Source organism: Hakea prostrata, chromosome 8 (genome assembly GCF_041222555.1).
Source record: "Hakea prostrata isolate BN-2017 chromosome 8, UWA_Hpros_2, whole genome shotgun sequence".
Lineage (NCBI taxonomy): Eukaryota > Viridiplantae > Streptophyta > Magnoliopsida > Proteales > Proteaceae > Hakea > Hakea prostrata.
Genome location: NC_142607.1, coordinates 48,653,344 through 48,670,097, shown reverse-complemented (window position 1 = coordinate 48,670,097; position 16,754 = coordinate 48,653,344). Strand labels below are relative to the sequence as shown.

At 37.4% G+C, this 16,754-nt stretch overlaps 1 protein-coding gene and 1 pseudogene across 2 annotated transcripts; one reads left to right on the top strand and one right to left on the bottom strand.

Annotated features, from left to right (window-relative positions):
- The first annotated feature begins 40 nt into the window (after nt 1–40).
- Nucleotides 41–2,650, top strand: LOC149008333 (basic leucine zipper 23 pseudogene; annotated as a pseudogene). Its single transcript, XR_016175346.1, has 2 exons — nt 41–482; nt 1,004–2,650. The product of XR_016175346.1 is annotated as a basic leucine zipper 23 pseudogene (transcript).
- Nucleotides 2,651–3,850: 1,200 nt separating this feature from the next.
- Nucleotides 3,851–16,146, bottom strand: LOC149008332 (nuclear pore complex protein NUP93A-like). Its single transcript, XM_089167591.1, has 15 exons — nt 15,953–16,146; nt 15,755–15,846; nt 15,451–15,517; nt 14,162–14,221; nt 13,071–13,160; nt 11,198–11,467; nt 10,455–10,550; nt 10,179–10,313; nt 9,753–9,806; nt 9,569–9,652; nt 9,266–9,352; nt 8,296–9,198; nt 6,631–6,812; nt 5,986–6,277; nt 3,851–5,313 (listed from the first exon to the last, which is right to left on the bottom strand). Exons 1-15 carry the CDS (start codon nt 16,052–16,054, stop codon nt 5,236–5,238), a joined length of 2,592 nt encoding a protein of 863 aa, XP_089023717.1. The 5' UTR covers nt 16,055–16,146; the 3' UTR covers nt 3,851–5,235.
- Nucleotides 16,147–16,754: the final 608 nt, after the last annotated feature.

Here is a 16,754-nt window from a genome sequence, read left to right as displayed (position 1 = left end):
ATTGGAAGAGACATCAATCACTCCACAAGTGCGATTGAAGAAAATATAGATTTTCTTACTGAGTTGCAGTACAACAAAAGAAAAACCAAATAAAGTACTTCTCTGGAAGATTCCGAGTTTATCAGTACACGCTATTGTCGAAGGTAACGTACACCTGCAAGTTATGGTCAAGGATAGGAATCAATGTATTGGTGGGCCACATTGATAGTTGCAAATTCCAATCGTACCACTGGAAGAGAGATTTGTAAAGTCAAATTGTAGAGAGGATAAGCTACTGTTGAAGGGTTGCCAAATTTCGGTTCTTCTTACCAAAACCGACCTACCTCCATTCTGATGGGTGTACTAACCCAGAAGATTAATGAGTGAAGTTCTCTCTGGGGAAGTGATGAACAGAGAGAGTCAATGAGAATTTTGAGATGATCAGCAATTCCGGTCTCTCAAGAATGGATTAAGAGCTCCAGTGTTGACTTTCCGGAAACCAGGTGAAAATAACAATCGACCATAAGAGAATCATTTGCTTTCCAATTCAATCAAACCCATGTTCTTACCTTCCATATTTGTGATCAACGAAAGATGGTCTTATGATTCTGTTTTTCTTCTCCACTTGTAGCATGAGTTATCTTTTGCAATTGGTGATTTGAACGTCAAAGTCTCATCTTTATGCCTGCCCTAGTCTTTTTAGGTGGAATCTCCATATGGGTATCCATTCAATCACACTATTAAAGCTCTCTTTGATATCTTAAGACCCACTAATTGTGTTAACTTGGTTCTTCTGCGCCCTTCTTTAATTTTTGCCTACTGAAAACTTGATTGGATCGGTGACTTTCTGTTCTTCAATTGAATTTATGCTTGGGCATTTGGTGGATTTCGTATGGAAGTCGTGCATTTTCGTATATATTCCTGAACCAAACTATCTCTTTTGACGTGTTTGTGTAGTGGAATTATTTAGTTGGATTTGATTGAATCTCGGATTAAACAATTCCCACTTCTCTGAAATGATTAGGTGTATATTGGATGAGTGATTGAAGGAATGAAAGGAAAATTTTAGAAAATGGAGAACGGAGAAGTAGAGCTCTCTGAACAGGTCTTAGTATCAAACGAAGATGTATCTTGTGATCTACAAGGATCTGCCTATGATTCATTCCTTGATGAATTTTTGAGGAACACTAGGACATGTACTCACACTCACACCTGCAATCCACCAGGCCCGGATGCAGCACACACTCACACCTGTTACCATACACACACCCAAGTGGTTGCATCCGATGGAGATGAAGGGTCAAATGACAAAGGGAAGTGTGTCTTAAAAGTTAGAAGATCTTCAGGAAACAGGGAAGCAGTTCGGAAGTATAGAGAGAAGAAGAAGGCCCATACTGCTTATTTGGAAGAGGAAGTCAAGAAACTGCGTATGCTTAATCAGCAATTGCTTAAGCGATTACAGGGGCAATCGATACTTGAAGCTGAGGTCTTGAGGCTAAGAGCACTATTAATAGATGTTAGAGGCAAAATTGATAGTGAGTTGGGTGCTTTCCCATTGCAGAAGCGGTGTAGTTCTATTACTGGTTTCAAGGAAGGTGATGGCAGGGTTCATGCTGTTGGGGGAATCGATGTAAGGTGCAACAGTGATCTCCAATGCCTCCATCCAGAACCTGGGACATCATATCAAACTCAAACTGGGGGAAGCACAAAGATGATTGCCACTTGGGATGGGAGCTGCCAACCTGCAATCAAGGATAGTCAGGCAAGTCCAAGTGCCCCTGTCAGGCCAAGCATAGCAAGTACCAAGGGGCATACAGAGAATCTGGTTTCAGAAACCATGGACACACTAGAAACCTTGGTCTCATCTGCATCTAAACCTGAACAGAAAGAGGGGAGGATCTAATTGTAAGTCTCCTTCCTATAAAGCATGAAGTCTCCTAATATTTTCCTGAAGTTAAGTGAGTAGTGATGAGTTTCTTTCTCCATACAGTGTACATTAGATGTGAATGCCTAGAAGGTTGAATATTTTTATGAAATACTAATAGATGTTTGTATCCTTTGTTTAGTCTGATAGATATTTGTATCTGGTGGAATAATGTTTGTTCTTTTATGTTCATACAACCTCTGGTGACTACTGGTATGGACATGACAGCATCTTCTTGTGGTCAGATGAATATAAAGTATAATTATATATTTTCTTATCCTACTTTTTTGTTGGGATTTTACAGTCATGAACATCTTTGACAAACCTCTGGGGTAAAACGAATGGAGAGAAAGGTGAGGGACTCAATTCTTGATAGGTTTGTTCTTGTAAAGTCCCAATTGCTATTATTTGTGAGTTCTTGAAATGAGATTTCACTTTGATTCATAAAACAAAATTCGAGTTAATGAAGTCCTCTTAACTTTTTTGGAATCTGATAAATCTTTATACATTCTAGCTTATTGGGAGGAGAAGCTCCCATCAGGCCCTCCATAGAACCATGTTATTAGATTTGAGTATTGATGCATTTCTATCTTACAACAGGAATCCTCTGCCTGTAACTAAAGTTTCAGATAAAAAGGCCAAAAAAACATAATAAGGAAACGTGAATTTCAGTTTCTTCAACATTAAATCATAAAGGGTTCCCATCTGCCCAGGTAGCTTGTGCTCTGGGTACTCTGACATTTTGACATTTTGACATTTTGTCAGATTTTTCTGCCTATATAGACATCATTCCTTGAGAGACTTCTCTCGAACCATCGTCCAGTACTCTGATAGTTATCTATTTCTGGGCCAAATTTAGTCTGCTATTTGAAATAATTATAGATTTATTATTTGAAGATCAAACTTCGTTTAAAACTACTAAGACACAGGCGGTACAGAGAAGGGGAGGAGGAGAGAGAATCAACCATAGAGTAGTTATGAGACAAGTTGATATCCACTTTATTTGCTGGAATGGAATCGTTATAATTCAAGTCCTTGACAGCCTTCTTACATTAATGGGTTGAGCCACTAACAGTAGATATATCAAAAAATGTCAATTTGTTGCTACTCTCTGAAATCTAATTAATGCTAATTGTGAAGTGTGAGGTGCAATCCATGTTTTGCTTAAATTTTTTAAGACTTAAGAGCATCAATTTCTGAAATTGAAGGACTATCTATGAATTACAGACACCTTTAACTATTTGTTTCCGTCTCATTCTTTTGTTCTCATAAATTGAACCTGAAAACCCAAGCCTCCCATCCCTCTTGCAACATTAGTCCAATTTCATATGGCAGCTATCAGGATATTTTGACAAGTCTTTTCACATGAACAGTAGCTTATTCCTTCTCTTTATCTGGGTATGGAGGATCAGAATTTTCATTCCATTGTGCATGGAAATACCATCAAAAGTTGAAATTCATGCAATTCATGCTGCTGCCTGATCTTTCAAACAAGCAACCAGAATGTTACTTCTCTAATCAGGAACAAATACCAGACAGAAGTTCTAACCTTTTCTCCAGTTGTTATTCTTTTGTATATGCAATTGAAATGTCTCCTTAGTTGCAAGCTTAGTAACCTGTATGCAGCAAATGAAACATTCTACTTGACTTGTCAACACAAGATCCCCTGTCCAGTTAGCATTGACTATAGTTATTATTTCCTGCAATTTATTAGTGTTAATGAAGATTGAATCATATCACTGTGTTATTCCTTCCACAAACGTGGAATATATATATCATGAAAGGAAAATTATTTTCCTAATTCTAGATATTGTCTTTCCTACTGCTCCTGTCAATTTGTGATTACAACAATATTATCTTTTCTAATACTATTCCTATCAATTTGTGATTACAACAAAGATGGAAAACAGAATATACAACAAATGAGGAAGAAAATAGATACAAAATACATATATGGAAAGATATGGAGAGATGAATCATAAAGATATGATAAGAATGAGCATTGGTTTATCATCAGGTTGCTGAGACATGTTAAGCTGTTGAAACAAACAAAGCATATTTGTTCACTGGATAAAATGCTGGGGTTCCTTAGTTTCAGCACTGCTCAATTGGCAAGTTTATCTTAAGGTGTACATAGAAATGCAAAAAATGAAACCCCCTGTCTGAGTCAGAAGCAGCAATATATGTTTGCTAGTTTGTCAATGGAAGTGCCCAGATCCTAATTTAAATTGTGAAACTTAGTTGCCTGATACCTTACACTGAAACTATTGAATGAACCTTGTGGAGTTTGGAAATCAAGATTGAAATTTTCATGTATCAACATATTTGATTTGGGATAAGAGGATGAAGTGCTTCAGATGTTCTTCTATTCTCCTGGAAGATTATGTACTCTGTAAGGCATGTTCATATATCCAGAGTAAATGGAGTACATAGCATGTACGGTCATCAAGCGTAAGAAAATTGCTTCTGGCCTTTCTGATCATGTGTTGATAACCAGTACATGAGCACAGAATAACAGAATTCATCCAAAAAGAGAAGAGTAAGAACAATCATGGGAACAAAGAGAAAGGCATGGCATCAACAGCAACATGGAAAAACGATTCGCTTATCGGATTTGCAGAAATTTCCCTGCACATCGCCCTCTCCTCAGACAATTGTCACTTACCAGCGTAGCCCTGACTAAGACGATCGAAATTACCCTTAATGATTGAACCGATCAGAAGCTTGCTTTTTTTAGAATACTTGTTCTCTTTATATTATTTCTGCAACTTATTTAAAGTTCAGGCATCGGCAACACCATTAATCACCATTTTAGCATTTTGGGAACTTCCAGAGATTTAGAAAAATTATAATGGATAGCATTCCTCCAGGGAGTGTATTCCTCAATTTTTCGTTCTTATTTGTCACTCATGGGTCAGTTCTTACAAATAGTTAGTTTCTGTGCTCGAGTTACAAATTTTATTACGAGGGACAACCATGAAATTCTCAGCCTATAATACTAAATCTAATGAGTTTAAACATGCAACAAAACTAAAAGGACTAGTTACCCGTTTATACTAGAATCTTCAAGTGACACTGAAAGCTCACATTTATCTCCTTGGTCAGCAGCAGCCACTAGTTACAGTCATGGGCATGGGGAGAAAGGGGAGGGGATGCTAGAAGATGTAAATTTGGTTCCTCATAACAAAATTTCCCAGGGCGTACAGAACATTTTGACTATTTTTCAACAGGATCTTTACATTTGTACCAATGGTTATATTTGATTTGAGGACTGCAGCTCCAGATTAGACTGGAAAATGGTGTGTGCCTCAGACCACCAACGCGATCTTGCTTCAGACGATCCGAGCAACCTTTTCATATAAATCGCGAGGCCAATTCCTAGTCAAATTGTTTGCCACAAAATTTGCTATCTGCAAAAGTCGAAAATCAATTCTTTACAATCTTCATAAAATATAGAGAAGTGTGGGGTAAAAGAACACTAATCCCATTGTCCCCTGAAGCATGAGCTCTTTATGGTTTAAATTTGTGATTGTATGCGTCACCCGAGTAGAAATCCAACCTCAGGGGAGCAATGAGAGTGGCGCATTTGGAAATGATCATCCAGCAGAATGCTACCATAAGTTCAAGCACTATATGTGTGCCAATGACCCTTGTTCCATGGTAAAACTCAAAAATCACTTTCAACTTTCTCCAGTCCTGTAGGCTTGGCAGGAATTTCTGCAAACATAACTGCAACAGCATAAATACCAAGCCCCTCCCCCCCCCCCCCCTCCCTCCCTCCTTTATTGCCTCTTCCCCGTAGCCTGGCACATAGACATGAGCTCTCGTTGGCATTAGCATCATGACAACAGGAAGGAATCAACGATGTCTGTATTGGAGGATTTTGGTCCACAAACGAACCAACCCCCAAATACCCAACCCGTTGGAAAGGCAGAATGACCCCAGCTTTAGGTCCTTGGACCCCATTGAAGTTTGAAGATCCATATGCTCCTCAATATTACAATGGTTTTACCAAGCATATCAAGCTTAGAAAATAGAACTAGGAAGAAGATATAGATATCTTTATTGGGATGCATGCATACCTTAGTCCGCAAGGCACGAAGTGATCCATCAGTATCTCTCACATTGTCCAAACAACTAAGAGCAACTTTCAGGAGATCTGGCACACAAGTTTGGACATGAGGAGATAAACTCTGGAACACATCTGCTGTAACATCTGGTGCCCGTGGATCCAAGGGGAGGAAGGAGAGCTTGGTAACCTCCCTAAGAGCTTCTATATAATTGCCTTCTCTAGCCACTTTGTGGATAAACAAGATTGCCTCGAGTTGTCTTAACACCATCTGTTGCTCCAAAACATGCTCCCTTTCTTGAAGGCTGCACATGACATGGAGGAAACCTTTAAGCAGACTAGATATTGTTTATGTATGCATGTGCAACCATGCACCCCAAAGAACATAGGACAGGACAAAGCATTTAAATTAGAAAGTAATGTATGAGCTGAACAGAACACCAACGGACAATATTGAAAAAAAAGGACCATCTAATTTAAATATCAACCATCAAAACAAGCAGCTACTCCAGAAACTTCAAATCTAACTTCCACAAACATTATTATGAAACCACTTTATCCATCAATATTTAGCACAATTGGCAAAAATACTAGACATATTGTCCCTCTGATATATAGGCAAAATGCGTGAAAAGAAATTGTTAAATAAGAATATAACCTGATCTCTGAAGAATATTTGTACATCTCAAGTATCTCATTGCCAGAGTGAATAAGACCAGCAGTCCGGCTGTCACCATCCAATCTACCACGTGATAGAGCACAGATTGCTTCTGAGAGGCATCTATTTATTGTCTCTAATGCCATTGAAAATGCCCCAACTCTCTTTTGAATTTCTATTGACTGAAACATTGCAAATCCAAACAAAGCAACTGGTTACAAAATCAAGAAAATCAAAATAGCTAGATTCAACAGTAGAAGATGAAATACTTCAAATAACTTGAGGAGGGAACAGTATAAAATCTACTCGGCCTTGTCCCAATTAAATGGGGTTGGCTTGACGAAACAATTTGATAATTAAAAAATATGAAATTCCTATAAATAGGCAATCAAGCAAACTTTGACTGTTATAGCAGTGGAGCTTAAGAACTAGAAGAACAGCATATCATCCAATTCCAATCAAAACTCTACCCTTAAAACATAATCACAATAATAAATAATAAACAATAATTTTGAAAAGAATCTATCCACATAAAACTACCTGAAAATATATATGTAACCCTTTAATGATTGCCTAGAAACATACAATAGAAGGGATTAATGCCAAGTTGGAGTTAATTTAAGATAAGTGGAACAAAGACAGTATATGATGTGTAACTTCAGTCAAAACTGTGGGAAACAATGAAAGTACTGAGACTTGAAGATCAAGAGATACAGCAAACTAAATGTGTTCAATACTCAGGCTCTACCATTAACAATGAGGGTGATATAGATGAAATTTAGGATTAAGGTAGGATGGTTTAAGTGAAAATTTTAAGATATGTGGAACAAAGACAGTATATGATGTGTAACTTCAGTCAAACTGTGAGAAGCAATGAAAGTAGTTAGACTTGAAGATCAAGAGATACAGCAAACTAAATGTGTTCGATACTTGGGCTATACCCTTAATAATGAGGGTGACATGGATGACATTTCTCACAGGATTAAGGTAGGATGGTTTAAGTGAAGAGGTGCTTCGGGTGTTTTATGCGACAAACATGTGCCTACTAAGCTCAAGGATAAACTCTATAAGACAGTTATCATAGACGCCACAATCATTTGTGGGAATCTGTCTCCATACCTAATTATTGGCTAAGTAGTGACTTGCTAATTAACTCTCCTGTCATCATATTCCAGCTAAGTTCAAGTTAGCATAACCCTATAAGAAACCAAGAATCAGCTTAATATGCGTAATTGATGACCAAATCTTTTAGTAACCAATCTCAGAGAAAACGAAGTTGTAACCTTACATTTTTCCCTTTTATTATAACACCTTTTTTTAATGGGATTAACTCCAATCATTTATGTCAATGAGAGATCACAATGCTAAGTCATTTTTAACTTATTTAAAACCCTATTTTACTCTTTGCATTAAACAATACAATACGCAATCAGAAGAAGGTGACAACTTATCAACTTGCCATTTTGACAATGACAAGTTGCACCATAATTATAACTCCCAAACAAAACTACAGCTCATAGTTATATGATGACCAAACTCTCGACTGAGACGAACTTTTGTATAGATATTAAATCTTTGATTCTTCCAGTTAACAGACTTAAGTCTAAACAAGGAAAAATCATCAAGGAAATTTCCAAACAACATATAGACAAATAAAAGCATTACTTGGTCATAAAGCCCAGCTTCCTGACACTGGCGAGCAGCTTCAAGCAGAAATTGTTGTTGTGCTTTCCTATCAGCCAAGAATCTTCTCAGCTCTCCTTCTTCCCCAAAACCTCTTGAACCAAGTAGAAGGTAAATACCACCATCTCGTAACAGTAGCTCAGTAAGGAGTTGTTTCAGCATTAAACTTCTCTGTCTTTGCTGATCAACATTGCCTCGACCAATCCATGATAACTGTCCACCACCAACTGCTGCAGCCGCTTGTGCATAATATTCCAATGTAACTGGAAGATTTCCCAGACGCAAGTATGCCGATCCATACTGCCTAACAATACTAGCTACTTCTGCAAAAGCATCCATTATCCCTAGCTTCTGGCCAGACCCAACACTTTCAGAAAGGATCCCATGGTCTGCTAGCACAATGGAAATGTGGACAGCATCAATGTTAAATCCTTCATCTCCTGTTTCCTTGGATAAGTATAGGATGGCGGGTAGCAACTGGATGCTCAAAAGTAACACATACGGATACACTAAAGGATCCTTTCCATTCTTTGTGTAATGTGAGGGCTCAAACTTATTTAGGTATGACTGCAAATCTTCCAAAGTATAGGGTACAAAGCCTTCATTCAAGACAATAGAAGAAGTTACACTAGGACAGTCTCGTACAGCTGACAATTTGAACCACAAAAAATCTTCTATTGTATGAAAAAGTGTTGGCATGTCTCTTAGTAATCTGTCAATATGTCTGCGAGAACCAGAAACAATAGCATAAAGTAGCAATTTTTTCTTATCATACCCAGCTCGGCCCGCCCGATCTCCCATTCTCAACATTCTATCACATTCTTCTGAAGCCACAGATGCAGTCTCAGCTGACACCATACCTCCAGTTGTAATCCATTCAGCAAGCTGCCAGATAGAAAATATATTAATTCAATACAAAAGTTCTTTGGTATACATTGTGAAAGATATTTACCTGAGAAGCAAACTGGTGTGAAACACGAGAAGTTAGAGCAACATTTCTTGCTTCGTCATAATAGCCAGTCCGCAAGCAAAAATATATCTGTATACAACAAAAATTGCATACAATGAGTATGAAGCAAGTATAAACCTCATATTATATATGGAGAAAAGCTGTTTACAACATTATAGAAACAATTAAACATGTAAAGTGATGAAAACCAATAAAAAGATAATTTGAAAGCAGAAGAAAATTGAAGGCCATTAATTACAAGAAAATTGGATCTATGAAATTATACTAAAGGAACGAATGAAACACCTGTTGCCAGGTTGTGTCAACAGGAGGCTGCCTACGAGCATCACTGGCATCAAAATCTAGAACTCCATAATCCCTCAAACGCACCTGTTAAGAGATACCAATAGACCAGAGGAGGGAGGTTGGAAACAGGCTAAACAAACACACCATGTAGATTAAAGCTCTGAAATTTGAAAATGAAACATACCCTAAGAAAAGCACGAATTCGTTGCAAGTTTCCAACACCACCACCAAGAGCAGCCTACAGCAGCATCAGGAGAAAACCAACCAATATAGAAAGTTTTAAGACCAGTTCTTTCAATTCAGACAAATTACAAGATAAAACATGTAACTGAGAAGGGAGACAGACGGATACAGAGTTGCATCAGCAGCATCGCTACAAAAATCTAAGTAGTGTTCGCACAGAAAAAAGGCACTAGAGTTCACAAAGCCTTTTGCTGATCAACAGTAAGTAAATCCATTTAGGCAATATTTTGCCCCAACCAAAGAAAGAAAAAAAAAGAGAAAACAAAAGGGGAAAAAAAGGGAGAAGAAGAAGGGGGGGGGGGGGACTAGCTAATAAATAGAAAGTTTCTTTAAAATAAGTATATAAGTAACTAAATAAATTTTTTACCTGAGCAGGGTGACTTTGGATTGTGTCCATGATATACTTCTCATGCCCCCATTCCAAGTGTCGCCTTGCACCAATTACTAACGACATTTTTCTTGAAACCTTTTGCTGAATAGCTGAATTCTCACCCATCAACGACTAATCAAATAAATAAAACAACCATCTCAGAATTATCATAGATGAACATATAAAGACTGGATGGTGACAAAGGAAATTGCAAATGTTTGAATACTGTACCACTCTTAAGACAAACTAAATAATATTTACAAGCAGATGTACCTGAATCAGGTGCCATATCTTCTGCATGCTAACTGATTTCCCACCAGAGGCATCTAGGCCCAGACTTTCATAAGCACCCTTGAAAGCTGTAGCAGGCTAACCAGAAGCCATAAACAGTGAATAGATTAATCTAAAATCACATGGTTTTAAATTGATTGAAAGACCATCTGATTCAAAGTTTTCACATAGAGGGTGTGGACTCCATGTGTGAACGTGAGAGTATGTGCTTTTTCGTGTTTCTCTTACTAAAGTTCAAAATCTCATATAAGAAGATCTTCAAGAAATAAGTAAATAAACGAAATTATTATTAAAAAATATGCAAGAGGGGCATCCATGTATCAGGATACCTTTTTCTTCTCACATTGCTAGTGACAAAGGTACAGTTAGACATTAGAGATGATAACAGGATCCATGTGTAAGCCATCAGGAAGAAAATATCCGCAGATGGAAGTTCATCACTTAGGTATCAAATAAACGAAAACCATTGAGCCAATATGGTATCATTAATCCATAGTTGTCAAGGCACCAAGCAAAGCATCCGAGGGGGTGAAGAAAACCAAGGCAACAAGGTGTTGCCTTGATGCCCAAAACCATAGAAGGTCCTGGATGCCTAGGCATTGCCTAAGTGATGCCTTGACAACTATGCATTGATCTATCTCCATTGTCAAAGAAATTGCATAAACAAAAAGAAAGCTTGCAACAGATGGAAAGGGCTTGATAGCAAAAGAAAATCAAAGTCTTACTTTAAATGGCAAGCCACGCTCTCTCGCATTATTGAGATTCCTCACAACCTCAGCATAGACTGAAGCCTTCTTCTCAAGGACAGGTTGATTAGCCAGAGGCAAAATCTCCATACTTGATTGACCAGTAGAAACCTGAGGACTAGAAACAATGGACGTTCTCTGGCCAGGACGAGTGACCATGGTACTTAATGCAGTACTGCTGGTCCTTGGTAACGTTGAGAGCCGGCTCAAGCTTTGCAGAAAATCCCGCTTTTCCTTTTGCCAGTCATCCTGTTAACAACCAAGCACAACACATAAGAGAAGGAAGAGCCTAATTGGCATTAACATTTTTTGGTATAATAGATTATTACCATCTATCTATTATTGTCCTCATTTTATAATATCAAAAGCAGAAGCAATTCTGTCAGTAAACAGTGCTTAGTGTGTCTATTGCTTTATATTAGTGGAGAGGAAGGGGTCCCTTCTATAACCTTTTGCAACTTCAAGCAAAGGAGGATATTATTAGGACATTCTGTAGGGCGTGCTACAGTATCCAGGTGGAGAGCAGTTACAGTTTTAAGCAGGCATGGTGGGAAACTTTAAGCCCTTATGAAATTCCTCTGACTGGTCAGAAAAAAGGATTCACACCTTCCTGTCAAACCCTAAAATACAAGTAACCCCAATAATCATTATTCAGAATTATGTTCTGGCTGAATTCACTACAGAATTAATTTTCTGCTTACACATTTTTAAACATTCTTTTTGTTATATTCTATTCAGCCACCCCATTGATTTCTTTAGTCTTTTTTTCTCTATTTAGGTCAGGAAATTGATTTACTGCTACCTGAAAAGAGGCTTCCTATGTTCTACTGTCCAATGCAAACATGCCAAAGGGCCACCTTACAGAAATGAGATCCAGTAGTTTTTGTAACGAAATAGTTGACATTACTAACTTCTTTTGGAAAGAAAGGAAAGGATCCAAGGACTACTCTATCTTCAGCCATTTGATCACTAATTTGAGGAATTATGGTGGAGACCTGAATTCAACTATCATCTATCATGCATCAAATTCTACACTTTCAAGAATTTTTTCTCAGGAGGGAGTAAGAGGATTCTTTAGGCTATGTTTGGTTGTCCTGACTTGGATAGAAATGCAAGGAAAAACTGCTTCTTTGCACAGATTTCCCTTGGGAAGATTATTTCATGTTGTTTGGAATGACAATGGGAATGGGAGACTCCCCTGACATTTTGAATTTTGAAACAGGAGTGCCAAAAATGTCACGAGTCACACCAGAAAAAAAGGTCTTGCTATTTTGGAAAGAAATCTCACTTGTTCATGAGAAATCTGTCTTGGGACTAGCATCTACAATGAAAGTTGTCATGTGTCCCACAATTGTTTTTGTATATCAAATACTAAAATTTCATTTCATTTCATTTTCTTCTCCACTGACAACCAACAACACCAGAGTTTACTTTTTCTTTTCTAGATACTTCTTTTCTTTTCTTTTCTACTCATCTCTTGCCAATCAAACACAGCCTTGAGTAAAAGAATACAGGTTATACCAAAATAAAAAAGTAGAAAGACATATACAACCCAAAAATGAAGTTGCATTAGGTTATAAATCATGCAACTGTCAAAGAATAATCCTTCACAACCATTGATAATCAGGTATTTGTATAACTCAAGGACTGCTTCCCATCAAAAGGAAAACTGCAAACTGAGCCAGTAGCCTGCATGTAAAGAAGTCATAAAAGAAAATGAACACTACCATGAATAAAGTTCACAAAATGATACATGATATGCCATTTGGAAGAATGTAACATACAAGAAAGCCTCAACCACCGAGTTCAAAGTTAACTTCTAAGGGACATAAAACCATTGACAAATACTTACCTCCAAAACTTGCAACATGTAATCATTGAAACTTCTAAGGTTATCCTTCTGTGCTTCTTGAATTGCTGAAACCATAGCCATTTCATGAACCTGTGCACAGACTACAAATATTAAAAACCAAACAAATTTCAGCAAAGCATGAATACAATTCCCATTCCTGCAATCCTAATTATTTAAGTCCAAATGTAAAGTTAGTGTAGAGCCTGTAGTCTTCCATTTTCCCATTTCCTTTCCTTTTTCTTCTTGGGGATTTTAGTGATCAAAAAAGACATTCTTTATTCTGAGAATAATAAAATAAAAAATAGTATTTCATACCCATAACCATCTGGTATCATGGCAGATGGCTACTTAGTGGAGCAATGAGAAGTGTCTAGGTAACACAAGGCCACAATATAGTATAATCATCAAAAGCCTAGGCATGGCATAAGAGAGCAGGCAGCATGAAGTTGTCTTAGTAGCAAATCCCCTAATTAACTTTGTGACACCATTAATTACAGCAATATGTAACATACAGGCAGCATAGGTTGACACTGAGGTACAATATCAGTCGGAGAACCAACTCTCAGCTGAGAAATGAGAAGAAACTCCTGAAGAAACTCTCAATTAATAATAGCAGCCTCCCTCCTAAATATATTCAAATTATGTAGTATAAAAGCGAAGATTTCTCAAGTCCTTGCAATCAGATAAAAGACTAAAATGTGAAACATATTCCAACTTGAAAAGTAAAGAACAAAGTAATCTCATCTAACCATATGAGTCAAAGTTGAATGATAAAACAAACTCTAATAATAAGACTTCTGCATGAATAAACATGGACATTGGGGAGAAAAAGGAAAAAAGCCCAAGTCCACACGCTATTGTCCGCCCGTCCCACATATAAAATGTCCGGGGCCAAGCAAAGTCGAAGGTTCGACGACTCGAACAAATTTGACGAATATACTTTCATCAATGGTTGGAATTTCCATGAATTGCTGTCTGTGATCAATGTGACTGGGTAGCAAAAGAAAGCAATCAAAAATTCTACTGCCATAACATAAATAAAAACTTCAAACTTGAAATACTTTATTGAGCAACAGGAGGTGTAAAGCTACCTGCTGCAGATATTCTTCAACACTTGTTGCCTCAGCAGGGAAGACATCTTCAAATGTTGTCTTCAACAAGAAAGAGAAAATGAACATAAGTCAAGACAGCTTTGCTATAAAAGACATCAAAAGTTAAAAAGGCAATGTGATGAGGGAGGAGGGCCTTGAAAGTACATGCTATATATTGTATTACATTATATCATTGGCAGAAACCTAGCATACAGAACTCAAAACTAGACAAGGTTTAGAATTTAAAAAAAAAAAGAGGGGGGGGGGGAGAATACGACCAGTGAAAAAACTAGCACTATTTATGGCAAACAATGAAACCATTTCTGACACTTGGTTTGATCTTGCAGAATCTATGCCAACCCTTTATGGTATCACGTTATATGTTTTCCTCTAACATCAAATTACACAAATTGATATACTCCATGGCAATCAAATGAAGATTAGTATGCAACCCTTACTAGCTATCCTCAAGCTTTCCACATCATGAACTTCCATGGACAAATGCTTTAGCACAACAGGTTTATCATCTTCTTTTACATTTTTCTTTTAGAAGAAGCATGTAGTTAGGCGAATCTTGTCTGTTCAACTAAGTGTTACCGACTTGATACTGAGCCAAAGGCATAGAAAGTTCTCAGAGAGAGAGAGAGAAGGTAGTGATTATGGCTTTTCTCACAAAATATATTCAACAAGATATCCTTTTCAGATTTTTTTTTTGGGTGCATCGGCTGGTTTCCTCTGGCAAACCTTCACCAACAAACCCCAACCTCCCCCCCCCCCCAAAAAAAAAAAAAAAAAGAAGGGTAAAGCATCACAATAAATTTTATATTTTAATTTCCAAATGTCGAAGCTATACTGTTCAAGAATATCAGAAGCATGCACAAGTTGGCTCTAAGGAAAACAACAATTTCATCTCCCATTGCTCCAGTCATAATGCAAACAAATAACAGTTCAATATCTGTTACTCCTGCAAGTATGAAATCGTAGTGGATCCACGTTTAACTGTTAAATGTTAACTGGAAATGACATTTTAAGCTGAAGGATATGAAAACAAAAATGTCGATGGATTTTCTCTGGCACCCCAAGCCCCAATATAGGAGAGAAGTCTTTAGAAGTAGAAAGGTGACACGTTTCCTAGAATTTTCATAGATGCCACAATTCTAAAGTACCTTAAAAGGGAATGCATCTAAACTGTAGTGTCTCCATTTCAGCAACAGAGTGAACTGTCCAAAGTATCTTAGAAGGCATTGCAACTTATAGCATAAAATAATTGAGGCACAGAGTGGCCTAACCTTTAATTCAAAAGACTTGAGATCCCGTGCAAGCTGCTCAGCGTTGATTCCTTCGCGTGCCAGCAACCTGACCACACACAAATATAGCCGAAAACTCAACAACAGATATCAAGAAAATCTTGATCCTAGACAGCCAACGATAAATTATCTTAGGCTAACGGAATAATTAATTCAGAGTTTCTCCCGGTAAGCCACATTGTCCATTATCACAGACAAACTAACCGCGGTGGAACCCAATCTCACTTAGTTTAAATGAAAGAATACCCTAATATTTTCCTCCGCACAAATAGAAACGAATCATTACCTGGTGGCGGCGATGGATTGAGTAGGAGCTTCAGTCCTTAGGGTTTTCGCCTTAAGCTTCTTTGACAACAATTCCAATTGATCCAAGTTCCTCTGCAACAGTTCATGAGTGAGTTGAGAAACCGAAAATATCAGAAATTAAGACGAAGAGGATGATGCAAGATAATGATATGGCCGAAATTGAAATAAAAACAAGAACCTGCAAAGGTGGAAACTGAGCAGATGGAGCAGCTTGTTCGAGAAGCTTGGTGGATGAGTGAAGAAGATCGGTCCAACTACTCATGTCTGGTTCAGTAGCCATCGCTGCAACTCGAAAGCTCCACTGAGAAACGTTACAACCCTAGTTTAAAATGGAGGGAAAGTGGCAGAGCGAAGCAGCGGACAAGCCTTAAAAAAAAGCGACTGGGTTTTCCGCGGAATTTTTTTTTTTTTTTTTTTTTTTTTTTTTTTGTAATATTTCCGCCGATGTACTCACAAAAATTGGAGAAATTTTCAGTAGCACCCATGGTTTTTTTTTTTTTTTTCTTTTCTTTTTTATAAACATATTAATGCTACCATTTGTCATTTAATTTATCAGGAGGCCTCTTAATACTAATATCATTGGTTGGAGGTAGTTTTTATTTATTTATTTTCAATATTATCTCACATCTTAAACTCAAAAACACTATCCATGATATTTTCTAAAATTTGTGAGCACTTGATTGGGAGAGAAAGAAGTCGTGGACAAAAAAAAACGAGTTGAGCATGAGTTTTTCATCCAAGGTTATTTTTGTCACTTTCAAATATTTAACTTACTTATATCAACACTTAATTAGGATGAAATAAGAAGTTTGGTTGTCAAATTAGATAACTCAATGAGTGGTATTAATTTTAAGAGATATCTCAAGGGGTGGCTTTATAAAATTCCCTGAAAATTGTTAGGCTTGTTATGGCTGGGTTTTTATTTGTTGCAAGGCTGAAGACAACAGTTGAGCTTAGAGAATACACCATGTGTTCAAAAG

Excerpts from the sequence above, each read along its gene's own strand:
- LOC149008332 (XM_089167591.1), bottom strand. The coding sequence starts at position 16,054 with ATGGCTACTGAACCAGACATGAGTAGTTGGACCGATCTTCTTCACTCA. Across the intron at positions 10,551-11,197 it reads AGCGTGGCTTGCCATTTAAA|CCTGCTACAGCTTTCAAGGG; the intron begins GTAAGACTTTGA and ends GCTTCTGGTTAG. Across the intron at positions 5,314-5,985 it reads TTCGTGCCTTGCGGACTAAG|ATAGCAAATTTTGTGGCAAA; the intron begins GTATGCATGCAT and ends CGACTTTTGCAG.